Raw genomic sequence first — 24,182 nt, 5'->3', positions numbered from 1 at the left:
AATTAGCTGCTGGATGGAGTAACACAACTCAGGTCCAAAACCCACAAAAAGCTTCGGGAGCAAAACAGCCCAAAGGAAAGAGGCAGAATTTCTGCATTAATCACTGTTGCTGTTAATAGCTTGAACTCAGTAACTGCTCATTATTTTTTATTTTTTGCAAAAGTAGGGGTTCCTTTCCTTTAATTTGGCTTATTAGAAAATTAGTGTTAAGCTTTGAGTTTATTCGCCATTAACTGATGTTTTATGTTGAGCACAAACTCATATAAAGCAACTGAGCTCTATAAAAATCTTTGACTGTTTTTCACTGACAGACATTGATAAATGCTCTAATATAAATATGTGCTCACTTGATTTTGGGCCAATTAACTTGACCTGAAAACAATAACTATTTCATTTGTGGCTTGGGTTACAGCGAACCAAAATGTAGCAAAACTAAAACTGCACCGCACTCTCAACACGATTTCCTATTAAATTGAAATTCAAAATTACCAACTAAAACCATTGCAGGATTGTCTAAAATATTATATACTAGTCCTCGGTTATGCCCTATTTGCCATATTGTTCAGAAATATGGAGAAATTGAAATAAAATAAATATTTACATACAAATATGCTATTAGGCTTACTAATACAATGAGATATTATGGACCAACTAATATATGGTTTCTAAGTAATATGTTAAAACTAAAAGATATTGTACAAATAAAAATGCTTGAAATAATGCATAATAAAGCATAGAACAAAAGTCTTCCTTTTGGATTTCAGAAATTATTTAAGTTAAGAAAGAGAAATATAATTTCTGAGGCTTGTTAACATTTGAATATGCTAAAGAGAAAAGTAAAGTACGGTTTAAATGTGTTTCAGTTATCGGTGTGAAACCGTGAAATGATCTCAAAGATTTTTTTGGTGGGCTTTGAAAGAGCCTTAAAATGTAAAGTTATAAAGCTATTATAAAGTTTATGTTTTTATGTAAATGTATATATGCATTATGTAACCATGTATATATGTAATGTGAGTATGTACTTAAATATAAATGTGTGTATTATGTATGTATATGGACAGTGGATGTTTTTCGTTCTTTTTCTGATAAATTATTGGTTTAAGTAGTATTTATTTTCGTCTACATTTTGTGTAATGTTGTCAAATTTACCAAAATAAAGTTAGTCTGAATCGGAAATTCAAAAAAAACAAAAAACTGTGTTGATCCCAAAGGAATATTAAATGTTTTTGCAACACACATTATGCAAAGTTCTTCAAAGGATTGCTGTCTTCTGAATGGAGTCAAATAGACTTTGATGATGTTTGTAGTGTTTTTATTTCAGTTATTAATATTGTTGAACATATAGGTGAAATGACCTCTACAACAAAACCATGCATATTGTGTTAAGCTCTAACCTAAGAAGAAAATGTAGATTTCTCCAAAGTACAAGAAAGAGCAGAATGCAAGGTGCTGAGAAGAGTTGTATCTGCTTGAATCACTTTATGGACGTGGTATATATCTTTAGTAGTTATAGAAAAATTTCCTCCATTCGAGCTGCTACAGCTTGGTAACTTTCAGAACTTTGACCTGAAATCTGTATTTTTAAAATACCTGTTTTTCTTCAGCTCTCCATCTTGTAAAGTTAGTGGCTGAAAGCGACCGCCAATACACGGCCCATTCAATATGGACGTAATGCAGAAATGTACTGAAAAACAAAGTAGTAACCAGAAACTTGGAAGTCCACACCTGGAAACACATCTACAATAAAAAATATCCATATTATGACTATTTTAAAGTCAGCCATAAAGCTCCCTATAAAGCTTTGTTCTGAGGTAAACACACATTCCATCTAACGTGATCCGAGATCCTACTATAAAGATTTAATTTTATATGATCACCATTATTCTTCGCTCACGTTTGCCCTGAAAACGCCTGTTATCCGTCTCCCTCGGCTCTATTTATTTTAAAGTCTGGATAACCTTAACCCTCCCAAAGCCTCACCTCTTTATATCCCTTTGTTACTTAGAATGTTCTCTGTTGTGAAATTATTAGAGGAAAGGTATTTAAAATATAACGGCAACCATCGCTGCTCTAAGAACAAGGTCCAAAAATGTCGAAGGAGAGGTCAGATTCTAGGAAGTCTGGGTTGTCACATAATACAAACTGGCATCACTGGATGATACAATTTCACTGCTGGCCATGGCCAGTGGGAAACTGGGACCAGTAGGGACATTTACAAGACCATAAAGATGTGTGTCAGCAATCTGAACTGGAAGAAAAGAGACGTTAGAGAGAGGAAGTGATTTGTGATTAAAATGTGGGAAAGATTTCTGATGATTTTTATCTGTTTTGACTTAAAACTTGAAACTTGTTGAAAACAACTTGCTTTTTGTTGTTTTTAACAAGTTTCATTTTCCAAGAGTTATAAAATGTGGTCATATGTGGAATTTAAACTCTACTTTTATTTATTTATTTATTTATTTTTTTTTTTGCAGTACTTGTAGCTTTGATTTCTGTAGATGTGTAAAGGTTTTATGTGATAAATTATTTGCTTATATGTGAATATCTTTTTGTCACATGATGTCGTAATATCACATAAACTCATTAGTAAGCATTTCCTCAAATTACATTAATCAGATTGTTTTCCCCCCAACTGTTATAAGTCAAACACAAATTTCACGTTGTTGCATGGATATTAGAGCAACTGTGCATATCAGGAAATACACACTCAAATGTGAGTAGCACTGTGTTTTACACCTTTGAATGTACCGCTTTGTTTGCATGTGTGTAAGCACACGTGTGTGAGCTCACTCAGCAGGCGTAGCGTAATGTAATGGTTCCTATCACTTCACACTAGCTGTCAGTCTTGTCGCATGTAGTGCCTGCAACCTGCAGGCGACCCAACACACACGTTCACCTCTAAAGCATGCGGCTGGATGCACTGTAGTTTTCCAGTGTGCTCAAAATGGAAAACGTCTCAAAGTCTAGGGCTTTGCTGAGGAAGAAAACTTTTAACTGAAAACTTACTGAACTGTTTAAAACACGCACAATATGCAAGAGTCGAACTGGTAATGTGAAAATGTTGTCATCTGAAGACCCAAACAATCATTTTTGATGTTATTCAACCTAACGACAAACATACAAAAAAAGAAGCAAGGGAAACGACAAAAACCTAAAGGAACTTGGTAAAGTTCAACGTTATTTAGATTTAAACAGAATTCATTAAAATATTATTTTCTGATTAATCTGACAGTAAATCTGTGGAAGGGTCTGAATCTTAGGGTGAATTCACACCAGCCATGTAGAGTCTGCTTTAATAGAACTCCAGTTCACTTGTCCAGAAGGTCTGGTTCATCTGGGGAAGTATGAATGTGCAATCGACTTTGATGCGGACCCAAAAAAAAAAAGCAAACTCTGGTCTCATTTCGGCTGAAGTGAACTCCTGCGTGGTTTGTGAATGCAAGAGGACCGGCGATCGCTCCAAAAGCAGAAAGCTAACTGTAGTGCAGGGCATTCTGGTCAATATATTATCCTCTGCTCTGCGGGTTAGCGGAGGTGTTGCCGTGGCAACAGGTCTGCGTGTAGAGTAAAGCCAACACAGAGAACGAAGAAAAGCAGAATACAAGTGGTTTAAAGTTGTTAACACCTGCACATCAGTTTTTTTTTTCTTTTTGCTGTGCCGCACTGCAGCCACTGTCATTTTTAAACCCTCTAATAAATGACAAAAACTGGACTAATTGCCTTGTTTGTAGAATATGGTGATATTCATAACAATCATCAAATAGGATGAAATATTTACATAAAGTATAGGGACTGTGGCTTGTTTAATTTTAACAAACTAATTTTAATAAAAGCAATTATGTAAAATTAAACCTACCAGCATAAAAGAGACATTTTCTTAGTCCTCGCTTGCAATTTCTTGACAAAAAAACAAACTATTTATAGATTAATATCCCAGGAATTTACATATTTTACATATCAAAACATCAGCAATTTTCTCAGCTTTAATTTAAGCCACATTTTGTAGGAATCATGCATGAAAGAAGGACACTTCTTAGAAAAAACAAGTCTAGTCTAAAATAAAAATGGAACTTTTATTTTAGACTAGTTTTTGGTTCACTTTGGGTTACATCTTTCTAGTTTCATTTTATGTTTCCTATGTTGGTTCCTGGTTTGTTGAGTTGTTTTGGTAACTTGATTTCATAATAGTTTATTATTATTTATTTTGTGTTACTTTTTTATATTTTAGTTAGATCATGTTCCTGTTTTCTTTAAGTTCAGTACTTCTTAGTGTTTCTAGTTTTTATAGTTATTTTTGCTACGCCAGTTTCTTTGTTTCTTCAGTGTAGTTATTCTTTAGTGTTAGAATAATTTCATGATCCCCCGTATATTCTCCCTCTCCTCCCTGTGCCATTACTGTCTCGCTCTGTCTGCTTCGCTTCCGTCAATCATACCTGCAACCCGTCAGCAATCAGCCCAGTTTCTTTGTTCCAGGGTTCTACCTCCTGGTATTTAAGCACTTCATTGTCAGTCATTACTCAATCAATCAATCAAATTTTATTTGTATAGCACATTTCAGCAGCAAGGCATTTCAAAGTGCTTTACATAATTAAAATAAAAACAGCATGTGAGAAAGAGATTTAAAAAAACCTCATTAAAACGCAAACAGTGAGAAAGAGAAATAAAAAGCTGTCTCCAACCCTTTTGACTTTAGTCAAAACGCCATTTGACTAAACTGGTGTACTCGCCTATTCCTCTCGTCACTTCTCCCTGATTTCCCCGCTATCTACTCACGTTATTAGAAACAACCTTCTTGGGAGAACAAAAACCATTTCAAGTTTAAATCTGCCAGAAGAATGAATGGTTTTGGGCCTAGCTTTATCTGAAACACAAAATAACAACATTTGTTTCATTTGTAATTCATCCAGTCACATTCCACCCAAACCAGTATCATTTTCAATTCAAATAATTCATTTTAACAACTTGCAAAATACTTCAGATTCACTCTATATTTCTTAACCCTAAGTTTCAAAGACCTTTTAGTTATAAACTAAATCAGTCTCCAGACTACCAATTGACAATTAGTTGTTTCATAAATATAGTGCGTTTCTTTATTTATTCACATAACGCACATTTATGTGATATTACTTCCATCCATCCTCCTGTTACACCCAAAGTACAAGCCTAATGCGTACTTGAAGTGTTTAGTTACGTCTGTGACGACACACACTTAGCAGCTGGATCGTGCAACAGTCCAAAAATCACAAAAAGAACTGGGAGCAACAAACCCAAAGGAAGGAACCAGGCATTCTGCGGTAATAATACGCTGTGGCACACACTGTAGGCACTCACATGTTGGTACACCCATGTCTGCACGGCCCAGAGGAAGTGCTACCCTTTAACAGAATCGAAAACAGAGATGCACAGTTGGACAGTAAACAGGAACACCACCTGTTTACCTATTGATTCACATAAACACACATACTTTCCTAACCAGCATTTGCTAGGAATGCTAATTGAAACAAACAAGCTAATGGTGTCTTCATTTCTAAGGTGGGAGATGGTTGTAAACAGGACTTCTGTGTGCAAGCGTGTGTCCACGTACTTTTGAATTTCTAAACATCAGCTTTGCATGCCAAAGACCTGGGACCAATTGAACACTGCATTTTCTCCAGTTTAACTTGAAATTACAAATAACGGGAAATTTGTTAAACATGACTAGACAGCAACACTAACCGAAATTGTTCCAGACCACAATAAACCTCCTGTCGATTCTTCACAATTACATGCAAACACACCCTCCTAGCTGCAAAACAATGTGCTTGGAAAGACGTCACTGAATGCAAAAAGAGAGTCTGACCGGTCTTGGTGCAATTATGGCTTTGTGAGTTTGGCTGCTAGAGGAGCAACCCATAACCAGCAAATTACAGAACAGCAGTTTTAATGTGGCCATTACTTGACAATTAACAATCGGCATTAATGCAAACTCCAGATGTTGTATAAGGACATGCTATACCTGCTCCGAAAGCGAAAAAGAAAGTCTGGTTGGGATTCTTCTGCAGCAGTGCAGAGACGCGTCGAGCCATTCGCTCATTGCGTTTGTAGATGAGCTCCTGACGGAAGTAGTTGTCGATCTGCATGGCGGTCATACGGTCATGTGCTGGCAGAGAGCTGTTGATGAAGTGAGGAAGCTGAAAAAGAGAAAGGGACTGTGAGAAAATAAGATGTTGAAAGACTTTACTTTAAAAATCTATCTTAAACTTAACATATTACGAATCCCTTAGGGCATTTTCACACTTTAGTGTGAAAATTTAGTCCGTTTAATATGAGCTCTGGTTTGTTTCCTCCCTCGATGAGGTTTCATTGTGTGGATGTTAATACAAAAATCACACCAAGGTACTGAACAAAGCAACTGTACGGAGAGGAAACTGGTCTTGATATTGTTCTAAACAAGCACTACAGCAATTAGTTTATGTCGTGAATGTGATTGGATTTCAATCTGACACTGCTACCAGGACGTACAATGCGACTTTGACCCGAAAACCTATATATGTTCCCATATATGTTGTATTCTGGGATATAGTTGAGTAAACAAGCAAAAAAAGATAAGGTTATGTTTGTTTCCAATGAACCTTTCAAGATATATTCTCTGATTCTACCTGAAATAGCACAAAAAAAAAAAAAAAAAAAAAAACAATGATTAAACTCTGTTTAATCTAGCTTCGAACACAGAATGTGTTTCCTGCCTTTTGGGTATTATCCTATTCTGGATTAAAACAGAATCTGTTTAGCTGGTTTATCTGTGAAAACTTGAGTGGATAAACTGAGTGTCCCAACCCTCTTCTTTCCATGACTCAGCTGGGCTTGCAGTTTCACAGATGACACTCATTAAAACAACCACTTTCCCCCAATTACAACTGGCTCTTGATTCTGATCCAAGTATGTTTTAGTGACTCAGAGGCGTTGTTTAAACGGCTTAAGGCTCATAAATGCCCCGATAAATTTGTGATCTATCCACTAAGACTATTTTACTACAGTTGAAGAACTCAAGATTGCAGCAACACAATAATTGTGTAGACAAAATAATGGCAAATTAAATAAGCAATTTGATATACTTCTTTAATTAGTAAAAATGTAGCAGGAGCTAGTACAGTCTAATTCAACAGCACAGAGTATTGAAATAATGAAAATAAATTAACCTAACCTAACCTAACCTAACCTAACCTAACCTGTCTTTTCCTAATGCTGAAACTAAATAATTTCTCCTTCTCCTTCCAGAGATGGATGAGGCTTTCCCTGACGTCTTCTCCTTTTGAGTTCATAATTCTCGTAACTTTAATGTAGACTTAAAAAGAAGAGATTTTTTTCAACACATACTTTTTTTTTTTTTCATAAATTCAATGGATATTCTTAATTACCTGATAATCTTCCATGGCTGAACTACCTCTGCAAGAGGATAATTAGCACATTCACAGTCAAACATGGGTTTGTATTAACTTTTGTGGGAAAATATGGCGAGACTCACAATTTACTTATTTAATCCTCTTTTCATCCGATATTTATTCATTGGCACATCTAATCCAACAAATAAAAAATCTGTCTGACTTCATACAATCTCTGTAAAAGAAAAATAAACACGGCAAAAGACACAACTGAAATTATTTAGCTGAATTAAACTTAAGCTCTTCATCTAACATTTAATCACATGAAATCCCTGCTGCAACACAAAACAAATCACAGATGCCTTCGGCATCAAATGCTCACAGATGCTGGAAGAGAGGAGCAGACAGCCTTAGTGCATGCCTTTTGACCCGGGGCATTACATTAAGCAATGACTTAAAATCCGCACTCTATTGACATTTTTCTAGGCTGATTTTTATACACTAAAGGGCCTCACCTTTAATTATTCATTTACTACTCTTCCAAATAAAAATACTGTTATTAATAAAGCACACCACCTTGGTGAAAATCTGTAAGTGTTAACTTGCCAGTTTGTCCTGCAGCATGGTGCTAGTATCTTGATATTTGTGCTGCAAAAACAATTTGGTCAAATGTAGCCTAAAACACTTCTGATTGACCGACTATAATTGTGCATCCAGGGAGCATACTCGCTATACTCACTTCTTAAAAGAAATCCCTAAAGATGCATGTTAATGTGAACAAGTATAAAGAGGTCACATGAGAAAACCCACTCTGCCGTCTTCTGTTCTGCTGTGGAAGAAATGAAATGACTGAGAGTTTGGCGAGAGAATCAATGTTTGTGTCCTGTGTTGAACAGATGTGTTTATCTGGGTTATATTAGAGAGTGACAAGGAGACACATGCAGAACATGCATTGCTTTGCTGTCAACAAGTGAGTTACAGGTTGACAAGGGACTGAATAATGGCTGAAAATGGTGGCTAAATGTGTGTGTATATTTCATACTGAATGGTTTGTAAATATATGGAAGGATTTATTATCACAAGGTATTTGAGCATCAAGTCAAAATGTGGGTCTCACTCATTTCCCCTCTCTCCTTTGAGTTGTTTCTGTTCCAGTCCTTTGTTTTGCGTAAGGCCCGGATGCTTTTTGTTCAATTGTAAAATATACAGCAATTTGTTTTTATTGATTTTTATGTTGATTTACTATTGAAATCTTTTTGCATGCCTTTGTAGAACTTCATTAAAAAAAAGAAAAGAAAAAAATAGCTTAATATATTTTAATGTATAAGGAAGATAAAATCAATTCCACCTGCTTGTGTTTTATTGGGGGAGGTGAAACTGGTTCAGAGAAGGCCACATATCCCAATGTTTAAAAATATAATTAAATTTGGTCTGACATGAAATATGTCAAAAAGATGTATTAACTTGGCTGAATGAAGGGAGCTTTGTGGCTACAAATTATGTTTTCTTTCATGGTGCGATTGCAGCAGTGAATGCAGAAGGTTATCCAGTGAAAGACCATTTACTGTCCAATGTTCCAACCCAGACAGGAAATGTAGGGAAACGGTGATATAACCCTCCAAAACCCCTTCTATTGGAATTATACCTCCCCTCTTTTTTTGTTTCCTGTTATACAGCAGTTTACTTCATTCCTAAGGTCTTTTCTTTGGTTTTATTCCTAATATTTTCTATTCAGTTCTCCTTTTGTATACGTTTTCTGCTCTTTTCTTATTGAAGAAATAAAACTCACGAGAAGTGGGTGAACATTAAGACAACTGCAACATCAAGGTGAATGCAGGCATTAGCTGATTGTAAAACACATTGTTATTCTGTGGTTTTCACTTCGCATCTGTCCTCTGACAGTGTAAAATATCTGTTGACATCCAATGATCACTTTATTAAATTATAGTGGGTCTTAAACATGTTGCCCCACCATTAGAGTGGTATTTGTGATGTCTCGGGGGTTTGTCCTGTAACCAGCTGGTTGCCTGTTTCAAGCATATCATCGTTTCATCCACTTTCCCTGCCGACTGTGGTCAGAGGGCTCAGTGGTGCCGAATGAATGGCAACTTACATCAGTCTCCCCCAGGGCAGCTGTGGCTACTTTGTAGCTTTCCACCGTTAGTGAGTGAATGGGTGAATTGTTGATTGTCGTGGAAAATGCTTTGAAGTCCTCAGACTTGATATCGCACTACAGAAGTAGAGGCCATTTATCAAATTGTTTCAGATTGTTTCTCAGAATTTTGACTGTTTTTTTTTTTTTTTTAAATCACAGCAATAGCTTGAAATGAGTTAAAATACCAAACAAAATGTTATAAGAAACCTGAGTTGATGGATTTCCAGTTTGAATGTATTCGGGAGAACCTTCAGGACTGAACTTATTACAAGTTGAAAAGTGAAATTATCTTCTGCTTCCATTAGGGTTAAGGTAGCTGCTACGTTTTTCTAACAACTTATATGATAGTGATGAATGGATTTACAATTAGACATAATGGTCAGCACTGTGCTGCTCAACCTTGTCACCACAATAGTGACTCCAGGGACTCCTAACTCCCGCTAAGCACTGCCTCTCGTTTAACCATGAAAGTCAAAATTAGAGCGAACATTGCAATGCAGTTTCTGCTTTTTGAAGCGACATTTCTCATGTGGTCACTCTCCACTGTGGCAAATGACAGGCACACTGGGTTTGTCACACTTTTAAAACCCTGGGTATTGTGCCAGATTGCTATGTCTCCGAGCTATTGCCCTTAAAATATTTCTCCTGTCTGCCTCCTAATCACTGAAAAATTGCATAAATAGTCATCCATGAACTCGCCTTCCTTTTGTAGACTTTACTAATGCTACTTTCTTTTTCTTGGGGGAGCATTTTATTGTGCGTTGATGCCAGAGTTTGATGTTTCATTTGTAATGTCTCAACTGCTTTTATACTTTGATGGGGTTTTTTATGCGTTTCTCAACTCCAGACACAAATGATTAGAATTTTTGTACGCTACCAAGCCAAACACAAATCGGAAAGAAATAAAAAAAATAGTGATATACTCGCTTTCATATTTCTGCCCTTCAACATTTCTTCTGCCATAATATAATTTATTAGTAGATGTCAGATGTTGTAGTGCATTTGCTTAACAGTGGACCGCAGTTCAGCATCAACTTCTCTCTTTTAAGTTGAAACGGAGTTTGGAGAGAGTATTATGGTTGTTGGAGGCCTCTGGACCGATCTGTTTTAAAAAACGGCATGGTAAGTCCAGAGGCCCAAACCTGTCGTAGATCACCGTGCTACAACAGTTCTCTGCAGTCGGGTATCTGATTGCTTAACCAAATGCTCGGGAATGTTGCTGTATTTTATTATGACACATGGAGCAGGGGCAAACTGCTGCCATATACTAATGGATACAGCTGAAGCTATGTCTGCAGGTGAAACTAAAGGCTAATGTTCTCTTAATGGTCTCCTCAGTGAAAGAGCTGGATGAGCATAACGTGAGCAGGAGAGACGGGAATAATAAAAATATGCGTGTTTATTGTAATTTGGCATGAGAATAGAGGCATGGTGTGCACACCTTATGTGTCTCTACTGTGTAAATGATTAAGAGTCTGTATGTAAACTTTTGAGTTGAGGTTGCATGATGTGTGGCCTGGAACTTTAGGGTCTGTGAGGGACATTGACAAGTCAGTCCTACAAAACGGCCTTTTTGTATAACCGGCACGGCTCTAGCATGTGGACGTTTAGCATTTATGTACATACGTTATGGGCTGAATAGCCTTTTGACAGCTCTAAGGAAATGGTGATGGTAGCTTTCAGCAAAGGAGCTGAGTCAGTGTCAGCGAGAGGTGAGATGATGAGTTTTTAGTTACATTCAGAGCTATTAAAGTGTCAGACTATCAAGTAACCCGAGGTTGAGTAGGATTAATGTGGCAGTTTTGCAGATTTGTGGAACGGATGGGTAAGCCTAAATGTTTGAGGTGATGATTATGTAATGGCAGAGGAGCAGGGAAGAGATTTATGCCAACTTAAATCCAGAGTCTTGACAGATTTGTGTTTTGTAACACTGAGATGCTTTAAGGCTAAAAATAGCTGGTGCTCGTCATATAGAGAACACTTACTGTTCAGGTTAAGAACTCGTAATCTGATATCGATGGCTCAAAACATCGCAAAGTATAGTTTTGTAAGGCTGCCTGAGCTGCATCTGTAAACAGGAAAACAGAATCGTTTTACTAAACTCTAGTTTTAAGTAGATAACTATGGACAATTTATACAAACAAAACTCACATCCTTTGTTGAACCATTTTAAAATAGTTGAATTATATCACTATTATTATTATTATTTGAATTACTGACAAAACTACACTCTGTAGGCAGACTGCAGGCCAGAGTCCATTATTTTATGTAGTGAAGGGGGTATGAAAATAATTACATGCGTTTTAAAACAGAAAAGAATGGAGCACAAAGTACAGAAACGATCTTTAAGTTTTGCACTAAATCAGTTTCCAAAGCTGAAGCACTCAAGAGCTGATTAACAGCGGCATGCAACATTTCAACAAAAGTCTTTGCTGATGTTAAACTTGGTGGAAACACTGCCTCAGTGCATAAAACTAAACAAGCTTTGCCAAGCATCTGCAGAAAATTAAACTAATTTATAGGTTTACTGATGATGAATGTTATAACGACTTCTTCTTGGCTTCTGGGTGAGCTGTTATCAGGGCTGCAGTCCACTTCAGTCCTAGCATTAAAGCACTTTGCTATCTGACAGAATACTGTGCCAGAACCTTTACACATTTAAAGGAAAGGTTTTGTTGGAGCATGTTGCTGTTGGACAACTTACAGCTTTGTAAGTGGCAAAATGTGGAAGATAATATCTAGTTTTGTATGTATAGGAAAGATAACGTAGTGGCATCAGATCATTTGTATTGTGTTTAAAAGGTGGATTTTTTTATGCTCTACAGTGAAACTAAAGAAAACCCAGAAGATTTAAACAGTTTTGGTTGTTCTGCAGAACAACTGAAATCAAGAACAAGCAGCACACTGCACTTTATCTTGATAAATTAGCTCCAGAGTGATGCAACAAACCTGTGAGGTGTCATGGTTGAAGATGATAGAGTTAAGATCTCCACAGTTGTAGTGTGTGATGAGATCTTCCGTGGTGTAGGATCCTTGCAAGCTGCCCGCTCGGACACCCTCATGCTGCAACAGCGTCTGATTCAATGCAAACAAAACCTGCAGACAAAGCAATTAAAGTAAAGGAATGTCACACTAAAAAGCAAAATACAAGTGTGAAATGAGCAAAGCATTTTTTCCCCCACTTGTATAAACTGGTTGTCCTGTCAACAGATTTCACCTGAGCTGTGGGTTTTTCAGTCACTATGGGCTATTACTGCTTTTGAACCATTAAATGGGCAGCACTACATGTTTTTCCGGAACATAGTACTATTTTATAGCAGTCAAGAAACTGTTATCTTCAGTTGTTATGTACCAGCATTGTACAAAGAAGCAGCTCTTATAATGAGCTCAGCAGATGTGTAATTCCACCAGATGTTTGCTAATTGCTGCTGGCTAGTCTGAAGGAGCTGAGTGAGGGAGATGCTGCTTTGTGAGGCAGACATTCAGAAGCTTGGATACTACAGCTCCGAGGAGGAGCTAATGTCCATACAGGCGTTTTTCATAGCTGACTGGTTGTCACATAAGATCAACAGATTTCTGAAACATGCATGAAAGAATCAAAGCAACACTGCAGTTATGCTTTTGATGAAGTAATTACCTTCCAACACAACAATTTGACTTTGCTTAATGCTGCTCTTTTTAATGATGGAGTGTTATTTTTCTTCCACTTCACCATTGTAAGCTATTGCAAGTTCTTGCAGGAAGAATAGAATGGCTATAGAAAGAAGAGGGTGAAGAAAGAGAGAGGCCTTCTAAATATAATCCCTCTTCGTGTTCTCCAGTACTAGCGTGCAATAAATTTACAGCACCCATTAAAATCAGAAGTAAACCCTCTTTAGAAAGAATTTATAGCGTGCAGCCGCCACTCGGCCAAAAAAAACTCCACAGCTGTCTTCGACACCAGGGGTTAACCTCCTCACTCACACGCTCCACAGTCCCACGCCTCCCCTGACTGGCCAGGGAGCCAAGGCCAAGTTGTCAATCATCGTAAAGCTCCCTTACAGAAACCAGAGGTACATCAGGTGGAGATTGTATTTTCTTTCTGCATTGAGCTTCAGCAGATACATATTTTTTTCTAAACCTGCCTGATCTGTGTCTATGATTTTAATTATCACAAAGAAATCCTGAATTGGGAAAATATGACTGAGAGGACGTTGGTGTTAGCGTTCTCGACTGATTGGAGGAGCAGCTAAAGGCCGATGCAGCTGCACCACACCGTACCAACTTTATTTATAAAGCACCTTAAAACAACCACAGCTGATACAAAGTGCTGTACATTAAAACACAACATAACAATAAATAAATAAATAAATCATAAATAAATAAATAAATAAACATGAAAAAATAAAAACTCTTACTGTTTAAAAACAAACCAACCAACATACAATTTAAAACTAGATCCCGCTGGAGTTGAAAGCCAAGTAAAATAGATGGGTTTTAAGACGAGCTTTAAAAGTGGACAGTGAAGGGGCCTCTCTAACCTGCAAAGGCAAGTTATCATGGGCCCCATAACTTGGGGCCCATGATAGAGAAAGCCCTGTCCCCTCTGAGCTTCCTTCTTGATCTCGGTACCTCCAGGAGCAGCTGATCTGCGGACCTGAGATACCGATAGGGTGTATAGGGGTGAAGAAGCTCAGTGAGGTAAGCCGGGGCAAGATTATGCAGTGATTTAAAAACAAACATAAGAATATTAAAATGAATCCTAAAATATACAGGCAGCCAGTGAAGTGAGGCCAGGACAGAGGTCACATGCTCTCTCTTTCGAGTTCCTGTCAAAAGTCGTGCAGCAGCATTCTGTACTAGCTGCAGACGTGAGAGCGGCGACTGACTGACTCTCAGATAAAGTGAGTTACAGTAATCCAATCGGGTTGAAATAAAAGCGTGGATCACTGTTTCAAAATGCTGCCTGGAAAGAAAAGATTTCACTGACGCCAATTGCCTTAAATGATAAAAGCTGGACTTAACCACGGCTCTGATTTGGCTGTCCAATTTGAAATCACTGTCCAACTTAAAACCAAGATCTGTAATAACAGGTTTAAAATAAACTTCCAAGGGTCCCAGGTCAACAGAGGAGGACTCACAGGAGCCACTGGGTCCAAACGCCATCACCTCTGTTTTCTTTTAATTAAAATTTAAAAAGTTCAAGGCCAACCAAGCTTTAATATCACCTAGACATGCCAGGAGATGTTTGATGGAATGGACATCCTTCTGCTTCAGGGGCAAATAAATCTGGCAATCGTCAGCATAACAATGAAATGAAATCCCATGTTTCCTGAAGATAGAACCCAGAGGCAGTAAATACAGAGAGAAAAGCAGTGGGCCCAGAATTGAGCCCTGCAGGACACCATATGGCATTGAAGCAGCAGATGATTCAGAGTCACTAATATTCACTGAAAATGTTCTGTCCTCCAGGTAAGACCGGAACCATCTAAGAACAGTGCCACCAATACCTACAACATGGTGTAATCGCGATATTAAAATGCGATATTAAAATGCAATATTAAAATGCAATATTAAAATGCACGACTGACTGAGGTCAAATTTTGGGTCGCAATTCAGAAAGCTGTGTTTTCCCAGTCATATATCCCAATACTGTTCACATTACAGGTTTAAACTCTCCACAACCTTTCCACTGGGATAACAAGAACCAAGTTCTAAGCTTTAACCTTGTGAAGCTCCTATCTCCCCATCTTTTTGTTTCATTAAACCTTTTTTTTTTCTATTCCATAGCTTCCATAGCTGCTGAATGTCCAGCTATGGACATTCAGCAGCTAATCCCTGCTGCCTTTCTGCTATTTTTCATATACCCTCCACATTTTTTAAAACCTTTTGAACTTTTACAAACCACATCATGTTGCAAACACAAATGTGAATGTATTTTTTTTTTCATTTATATGATGGTTAAACATAAAACTGTGGAAAAAAAGTACAAAGAAAAGCATTGAATTTTCCGTTTTGTCATAATAAAAATCTGAAATTTTTAATTGCATTCGTATTCAACACACTTTAGTGTTATACCGATAAATAAAATCCAGTGCAACCAATTTCCCCCAGAAGTCACCTCATTGGTAAATAGTGCATATCCATGTTTAAACGTTAAGGTAAATATGGAGCTTGTATTTCCCAAGCTCTGAGCTTCTTATAGATCACTGTTCAGTCTGCCACCCAGAAATAGACAGACTGTAGCTAAACTGAAAATATATAAATGTGTTTTGGTCAGATGAGACAAAAATCCAACTTTTTGTCCTCTGCAAAGATGCACTTTGCAGAGGACAAAGTGCATCTTTGTCCTCTGCAAATACCATGGTTTTTAGAACGCCCTCCTAAAAACCATGGTATTGGCAGCATCATGCTGTGGAGATGCTCGTCAACAGCAGGGAATGGAAAACTCCTGGATGTGGATAGTAAGATTATTGTAGGAAAAAGAAGTGATGTCCAGTATCAGACCTCAAGAGCCGGTGTCCTCCATGCTTTGGATGTTTCTCTGGTTCTGCACAACACAGTCAAACAATTGAGTCGTGAAGCGACTCAGTCAGCTATTTAAATTCATTGTACCATTCAGCCAACTAGATCTAAATCCAGGCAAGACTTTAGAACTGAAGATCATTGAGTTTGAGCTTCTTTTTTTTGTGCAAAGAGAAATTTGGAAACAAAATGTAGTCTTCAGGTCCAATTCAAGAGACATTTATGTGAAACTGTAGTGGAAACTGTTCTATAAAGCACAGCTCGGGGCTTGTCTACCTAAAATACATCCCAATGAAATATGCTGGAGTTTGTGGTTGTAACACGACTAAATATGAAAACGTTAAAGAAGAATGAATATTTTTTGGCAATGTGCAGTATGTCACTCACTGTTGCTTTGCCAGAGGCAAGCAACCTCAGAAGGATTCTTTTTGTTGCTATCCGTCACTCAGATCTTTGCATCAAACAGTTTTAAACTAGGAAGCGGCTTTAGGATGTCACTATCCACCCTATTTAGTTTCTATTTCCATCTGATCGGGTTTCATAACCTTTACTCATGGTAACATTGCAGCCGGATGACAAACCCAGAGACGCTAACACTGCTAGGTGGACTCTTGAGGATCTACTGATGCTGCTGCAGCGCTGGGTTACTACCTCTACGTCTTCAGGGTTTTCCAAGGGAAACAGTGCATCAGACTCTGGGCAGACTCTTGGTCAGGAGCTGACAAAGCAAATACTGCAATAATTGCCAGGATTATTGTAGCCCTGACAGCTTCAGTAGTTTCTCTTACATGGTAAACTCTGCTAGGACACAACAGACATGACAGCGAGTACACAGACGGACGGCTGCGTCGTCAAGGAAGCTGTTATTTCAATATTGTCTGTCTCCTGGGAAAAAAACATCTATGCAGTTGCAACCATGGTGACAAAGTTTGCGGGGGCCAGAATGAGGGAGCCCGTCAGTCGCCGAACGGGAGGCAAAGAAGAAAGGAGGTTTAAGAAGTGCAAATATTACTCTTTGTTTGCCAGCATGCATCTGAACATGTGAATGTGTGCTGACTGACAGTTTGGATGCTTCCTTGCTAAAGTGACAAACTCTTTAGCCAACAGACCTGGTCACATTAACAAAAATGGACGTTTTGGATCGTAAATAGTTGCAACAAGATGTTTTCCTGCCTCTGATTTGTTATTTTTTCAAAATGATTTTATCCATGCGTGAGAAACTCTGACTGTAAAATAAATTAAAAAGGTTTATAAGAACAAAGCTGGAAGTAGAAGGGCACATGGACGGTCTTGGAAGCTGCAATCAAAACGCAGCACTCCAAAAATTCATTAGTGTGAGCTGGAAAGAAAACAGAAATAAGGGCTGGGCAGAGGGGGGAGATGAATAAAATCCAGGAGCATAGGAGGAATGTCATGTATTAACATGAGTGCGTATCACAGCAACTGACCTCAAAGTACATTGAATCCTGGCTGTTACCTCAAATTAGCATTAGGTGAGTTGAAATTTTGAGTTATGCGCATTAAATGAGCTGATGAGGTGCAGGAATAAACAGATTTCTGCCTCTGTGAGTATTTGAACAAGAGAGAAAGAGAGAGAGAGTGATAAAATAAAAAAAAATAAAAAGCTTGCGACTATAGTAAATAATTTATTATGGGCTTCAAAGCTTTTCACTAATCTAAAACAACAAAAGTGAAGCACATGCACAACAGAAACCAAGAACAAAACCAAAGACATATTAGGGCATGCATATTGGATGTCTCCTTGGTCCCACTGGTACATTTCGTGTTTTTGAAGTGTTGTTTTTCTCATCTGACTAGAGAAGCGCTTTCCACATGTTTGCTGTGTCACCCTTATGACTTGTGGCAAACTGCAAACAGAGCTTTGTATAACTTTCTTCCAACAAAACCTTTCTTGCTGCAGCTTCTCCATAGAGGTCTCACTTTTGCAGGGTTGAAGTCCTGTCTGCAGATTCTGCCGCCTACGCTGTGAATCCACCATAGGTCTCCTGGCTGCTTCTCTAATTGATGCTCTGTTTGCTGGTCTTTCAGTTTATGTGGAAATCATGACTGACTGGATTAGCAGTTTTGCCATGTTTTTGTTTTCCATTTTCAAGTGGTGGATTGTACAGGCGCTCTCTGAGATGTCAAAGGCCTGGGACATTGTTTTATAATCTAACTCTACTTTAAATTTCTCCATAACTTCATTTATCATCACTCCTTTGCGTTCCTTGTCTTGTCTTCCTTAATCTCTTTGTTCATAAACATATCCTGATTTCAGTCCCTATCTCAATTCTGCATACGAGAATAACTATTTTAGAGATAAGTTAATACAGAAATTTGAAATATGAAACAGTAAGACAAATAATATCTTACTTTTTGTGCTCTAAAGAAAGAACACTCAACACAACTCTGCAGCAATAGTGTTTTGGGGTCTTCTCTCAATCCTTTTTGTTTATTTTTTTAACAGAAATCTACAATATCTTTAAATAAAAAAAAAAGTGGTTGAAATTGTGCTCGCGCTCTCTCTGCAGCACTTTGCTTTGGTTATTTAATCAGCCTTCGATAAAGAAAACAGTCTCATGGTGCTTCTTTCTCCTCAAACACTCTCGTTTCCCCGAGAGCCACTTGTGTTTCACCGCCTGAGAAAGAGAAGAGCTGGACCTCTGACCCAAAACACACACTACTGAGCTCCTCTGGGTCTAACCGGCCTTCCCTCTGGGCTTCAGCTATACGGACTACAAGAAGGCACCGGGTTCACAACACCCAGGGGTGACTGAAGGGAAGGAGGTAGGGAGTTGAAATAACATCCTGGGCAACCCAAGAATAGAAGAAGTGCGATATCTCATCTCTGTTCCCCACAGAGGAGCCCCAAAGGAGGTAGTTACCAGGAGAGTGTGTGTTTGAGATTGTGCTTTCCAATGTACAGCCACAGGACAGGGTCGTAAATTAACTCATAAGAAAATACTTTTCCATCCGATTTGTTTTGTATTTTTACTGTCTACACACAAAATAGCGGTGGTAAAAGCGTTTAAGCTTGCTGCGGTCTGACCTTCCTCTTCACAAGCTCTTAAAGGCACCTTGAGTATATCATGACACGATGGTGTCAGAACTTCGAAACTATCTGGTTTATTTCATGCAATATCTTTTCTGTCAGCCACTCAGAACTCAATGTTATTTGTTTTGATTTTGAAGGAACAGGGAAACATGATCGAATTTAAAGGCAAAAGTCAGTCTGAAGTGTTCCCCTGGTGTCAAAGCAATTCCGAAATAGTTTTACAGATTTTTATTTTTTATTCTTTCTATACTTGTTTTGATTTGTTTTAAAAGTAAGAAGCCTTTTCAGCTCATGACATCTGCACATCTGTTTTCTTCCAATTTTCTATCCTTGTTACTTCTCAGTACGCTCAAACACACTATCAAAAACACACACAACAACAACAACAACGCACACACACACACACACACACTCACACATGTGCAAATAGTTACAAGCACCGCAGTCCTCTTAGAGCAATACCTGCATACAAAACCACATAATGCAGAAATTGCAACACTAATGTTTGGAGCGCCATTTCTGTTTTTCCTCTGCCTCATTTTCTTCTCCTCCGGCTTCCTTTCTCTTTTTATCCCTCACTCACTAAGTCCTTCGCTGTGCCTGGTCTACCTCTGTCTCAGCCCAGGAAATCCAGGGATTACCAGAGGGACAATCCAAGTGGCAGAGGCCTGCTGCTCCCAGGTTCTCCAGAGCCCCCCTCCCCACCTCTTTCATCCATTCTGCCTAATTTACCCTGAGGCAGGGGTGTACAATATCTCTTTATGATAGAAACCATTACTCTCTTTTCTAATTGTTTCTGTTTTTGATTAACTGTACTCGTATCCTGTCTTTGCTTGCTCTTTTCCTTGTGCGTAGATTTTTCTAAATGCATCCCTAAACACACCAGAACATCCTATCTGCCCTCTTAATGAGAGTCTCAAGGAACTCTGAGGTGGGGGTCTCCACCGTATCCACTTGTCCACATATAAACCCCCATGTTTGACTTGGCAGAACTTGCTGCTGCTGCATCAGTCATCCCAGCTTTCCTGCGTCTCCAGAATTCATGAGAAAATACTAAAGAATCGCTTAAAGCAGAGTGAAAAAGCAAGCAGTCGACTCCTGTTCATGATTGCCCACCAGAAAGTAGTGCAAGATGGAAGACAATAAAAGGAAAGTAGAGCATTTTCAGAGGTTTCATTGTTGTTATGGAGGAACTAGGTAACAACATAAACTGTCATAACTTCAGGTGGAGCATTTTATTTCGACCTGAAGTGGAAATAAATTTATGTCACTTAGTCATATGCTCAGACAAACATGTATTCATGTGAAATATTTAGATACCACATAAAATACTAAGATCTTTATTAAGAAATATTCTCATTTTCTCATAAGTGGTTTTTATTTTTGTAATTTATCAACAAAAAACTGTTTATAAAAACTGATATTTATAATTTCCACGATAAAACTTTTTTTTTTTTTTTTCAAAATTTTAACTTCTTCACTGAAAAATTTTGGTGAAATGCTGTTTGTAGCCATCTTAGAGTTTCTGGTGTCACTATAAGGAAAGTTTGCCGAGCTCTTCACTTCAGCTCTGAGATGTTTGAGGGGTTTCTTACATGTGATGCTCTTTGCCTTTTCCAAATTTCCATCCAGTCCTTTGTGAATTTACTGGCATGTTTTGGGTTATTGTTATTTACAGGTCCAGTTCTACTTAATCTTTCTTCCTTCCTTCCTTTATTTATTTCAGATAGTCTCATTTAGTTCCCCGGGACCCTCTGATACACCACAGAAATCATGGTGGATTCTGTGATTTTCAGCTGACCAGGTCAGATTCAGCAAATTAATCCCTAAACCACAACACTCCCACCTCTGTGCTTCATACCTGGTAAAAGGTTATTTTCCTGAAATGCTGCATTTGCTTCCTAACAAATTATTGGTTCTGATATCTATATAAATTAATTTCAGAATTACGTCTCGAAAATTACTTCATAAGTTCTGGTCTTTATCTACATTCTCTCTGGCAAAGTTCAGTCTGGGTTTTTATGTCATTTTCATGATCCACGCCTTCTAATGAAGTATAATTTATTACAAAGATCCAAATACAATAATAATAATTAAAAAAAAACATACTGGACCTCATAGGGTGCTTCTTTTTTTTCACATGACTCTAGAGTTACATCTCTCCTTTTCTTTTAAAGGAAAATCTGATTTAATGTCCTGCACAGGCAGACCTTGCATCAGGTTACGATAACCTTATCTTTCCCAAAACGCACGGGCCATCTCTGGCATCATGGCTTCCACTAAGCCCAACACATTTCTCATCTGCATTCTTTCCAAGAGAAAAACTCTTATTGAATTCACTTGGATTTATCTGGCTTTCCGTTATTATGTGTGATGTTATGCAAACCAGATGAGTAGGGTCATCTCCACAACATGAGGAAGGAATAGTTTAAAATGTTTAAAACATACTTTCTCCAGCCCCAACCACTCTGTCTTATCTCTTTTAGTCTGCTTTAAAGCCGCATTCGAAGGCTGGCTGAAGCACAAGAACAGCACATAATCTGTTTTGTAATTTTTTAGCAAAAGGCTGAATTCGGACTGCGCACTTTTCATGGGAGGAATCGCTGCAGACATCTCTGAAGGTGTGAGTAACAAAAACATTTAATCGTCCCATTCATTCTGCTGCAATGCTACTTTCTTTTTGTTGTTAGTTGTAAACTTTTTTAAGCGCTTTATTAAATCTGTTGGTCTTATTTTTGAGATTAACTTCTGCCCCAACAGATCTGTGATAAAGCAACACAATATACTGAATCATAATCGCCAGTGGAAATAATAATGCCCTTGATGGCCAAATGTGATACAGATTTTGAGAGACTGCGATGCTTAACCATATTCAGCTGGAACATGGTTAAGAGAATCTAAAATACAGTGGAATAGATTTAGAATTAAATCTATGATGACTCAATTATTTGCAGAACAACTTTTATGTTGATAAAAAGTTCTTCATCATAAAAGTTGAACAATTTAGCATAATACAAGGAAGCTATGGTGATATTAGAGATGCTTAAACTACAGTCAATTTAGTAATTAGGTAAATTCTGAAGGTATTTTGATTTTAGTGACTATCATAGCAAAAGAAAGTAATTAGATTGCACACCATGCCTTTCTGATTTTGAAAATTGAAAATCATGCATTATATCTTTTCATTTCACAGATGTACAATGCTTTTTTACCTTGTCTGTAACATCATTTCCTAATTAGATACAATGGAGATTGTGGATGGATGCCTTTGCCGAGCAAAATAATAATAATAATAATAATAAAAAAATATTTAAAAAAATAATAATAAAAAATCTTTCTGGCAACTTAACATTTTAAATAAAATATCATTCAGTCAGTGTCAGTAACATCTGTGTCTCAGCCTGTTTTTATGCAAACGTTCACATCCCAGCCTTTTGAAAAACTGAAATAAATTTAACATCTATGTACATTGCATTTACAATGTTGTCCTGGGTCGTGGAGCAAGGCTGCAAATTATAGCCATAAAAAGCACAAATTCTACCACTTTGTGCAAATGTGAACTTTTGTTGGAAGTTAGCAAACCTCAGTCATCAGTAAAGACACATGTGGAGCCGAGATGAAATATCCTCAGAAGAAAAAAAAAAAATAGAAATAACTGAAGAGACACAACTGGAGGGTTAATCTGTTAAATATCCACAAGACAAAAATAAATAACAAGAAGAAACAAAAGACCAGATGTTTACAGTTAGCCCAGAGTTGTAAGAGATAAGGGTGCGACTTTTTTCTCTCTGACCTCCTCATCCTCCTGGTCAAAAAACACAGATCTGCAGCACAGATGGTTCAGGCTGATCCTGAACCCCTTCAACCCTCTTTGTCTTCACAAACACCCTCTTCATTCTAAACTGTCCACATCCTCTCCAAGCGTTCATGTTGCTTCATCAACCTTTTTTATTTTTATTTTTACACTCAATTATCAGCCATTTTCTTTTTATGTCTCCGGGTTATATGTTAACTGTGAGAAATTCAAAGTTTTCCCTTTCTCTCGCTTCCACTCAATCCAATCTCTCCAAAAGCGTCCCACATTTTCTTTCATCTCATGGCAGATCCCCGTCCACCGTCACTGATCTCTGTTTATTTAGCTTTCAAATCCTTCCTCCCTTCCTGTGCTGCACATCATACACACTGACACAGTCCAAAATGTGCATGCACTGCTTGTGTGTATATGTCCATGCATGACGATACCCTGTTTGCGTTTCTGCATGCGTCTGTCTGCACCACAAAATTTGTCTAAATTGCACAGTGCTCTGATTGTCTAATGGACTTGAGTGGCAGAAGGCACAGTACTTGGACCAAGCTTCCTTTCTTCTCCTCCTTTCCTTCAGTCTGGCCCGTGTTGCGCTCGGAGCCGAAGCTGACAGGGTAATCCCACACAAGCACACCATTTCACGGCAAATCAGCAGGAGAGATGTTCGATTTCACGCAAGTGTATTCAGCCGGCAGGAAAACAGAGAGACATAGAGAAAGCCTGTAACGCGAAACTCTCAGGCACAAAAGAGGCACAGACTCTGAATGGTGAGTGTGTCTGTGTGAGTGTGTACATTTATGGTTTTTTAAGGTCTGAAATCATACCGACATGAAGGGTCATGTTCCTTGAATATTTCAAAGCTCTTTCAGGAAATGTTACTCATCTTTAACATTAGCACAGAGAGAAGTGAGGGTTCACAAATACACTGCTCACAACCGTTCCTATTATGCTGCCAGTCAATGTCTGCCAGGACTTCAGATTGTTAGACCACCAAGGAGGGCTTTTATGTGTTTAACCCACAAAGTCTTGGAAACTGAATTGGGTGCATCCTTTCAATTGCTCTCTGCATCATTCTGTCTGATGTAACATGATGTGCTTAGTATCTTTTTGTTGCGTGAAACTGAAAAAAAAAAAATTATGGAATAAATTCCTGCTTCTGCCACACAGAGACAAATATGGACTAACTTGAGCTGTTCTTTATGTTATATGCAGTGCAGGTTCAGCAAAGTGAAGTCGTATTCAGAAATCACTGTTCTAAATATAATTACAACAGTTATATATACACACATATATATATATATA

General features: G+C 37.9%; 1 protein-coding gene and 1 long non-coding RNA gene across 2 annotated transcripts in view; one reads left to right on the top strand and one right to left on the bottom strand.

Moving 5' to 3' along the window:
• The window catches only part of trabd2b (TraB domain containing 2B), an 84,548-nt gene that overhangs the window by 21,596 nt on the left and 38,770 nt on the right, over positions 1 to 24,182 (bottom strand). The window contains exons 3-4 of the mRNA XM_007558731.2: positions 12,466 to 12,612; positions 5,996 to 6,170 (exon numbers count right to left, since the gene is read on the bottom strand). Coding sequence (XP_007558793.1) covers positions 5,996 to 6,170; positions 12,466 to 12,612 — 322 coding nt within the window. The remainder of the gene's footprint in view (positions 1 to 5,995; positions 6,171 to 12,465; positions 12,613 to 24,182) is intronic.
• LOC107836949 (uncharacterized) overlaps positions 14,082 to 24,182 on the top strand; it is a 24,462-nt gene continuing 14,361 nt past the window's right edge. Inside the window, exon 1 of the long non-coding RNA XR_001662922.1 lies at positions 14,082 to 14,282. This is a non-coding gene — a long non-coding RNA (uncharacterized LOC107836949). The remainder of the gene's footprint in view (positions 14,283 to 24,182) is intronic.

This window comes from Poecilia formosa, unplaced genomic scaffold (assembly GCF_000485575.1).
Source record: "Poecilia formosa unplaced genomic scaffold, Poecilia_formosa-5.1.2 Scaffold98, whole genome shotgun sequence".
NCBI lineage: Eukaryota > Metazoa > Chordata > Actinopteri > Cyprinodontiformes > Poeciliidae > Poecilia > Poecilia formosa.
The sequence above is the reverse complement of the archived record's forward strand: the minus strand, read 5'-3'. Positions and strand labels throughout refer to the sequence as shown.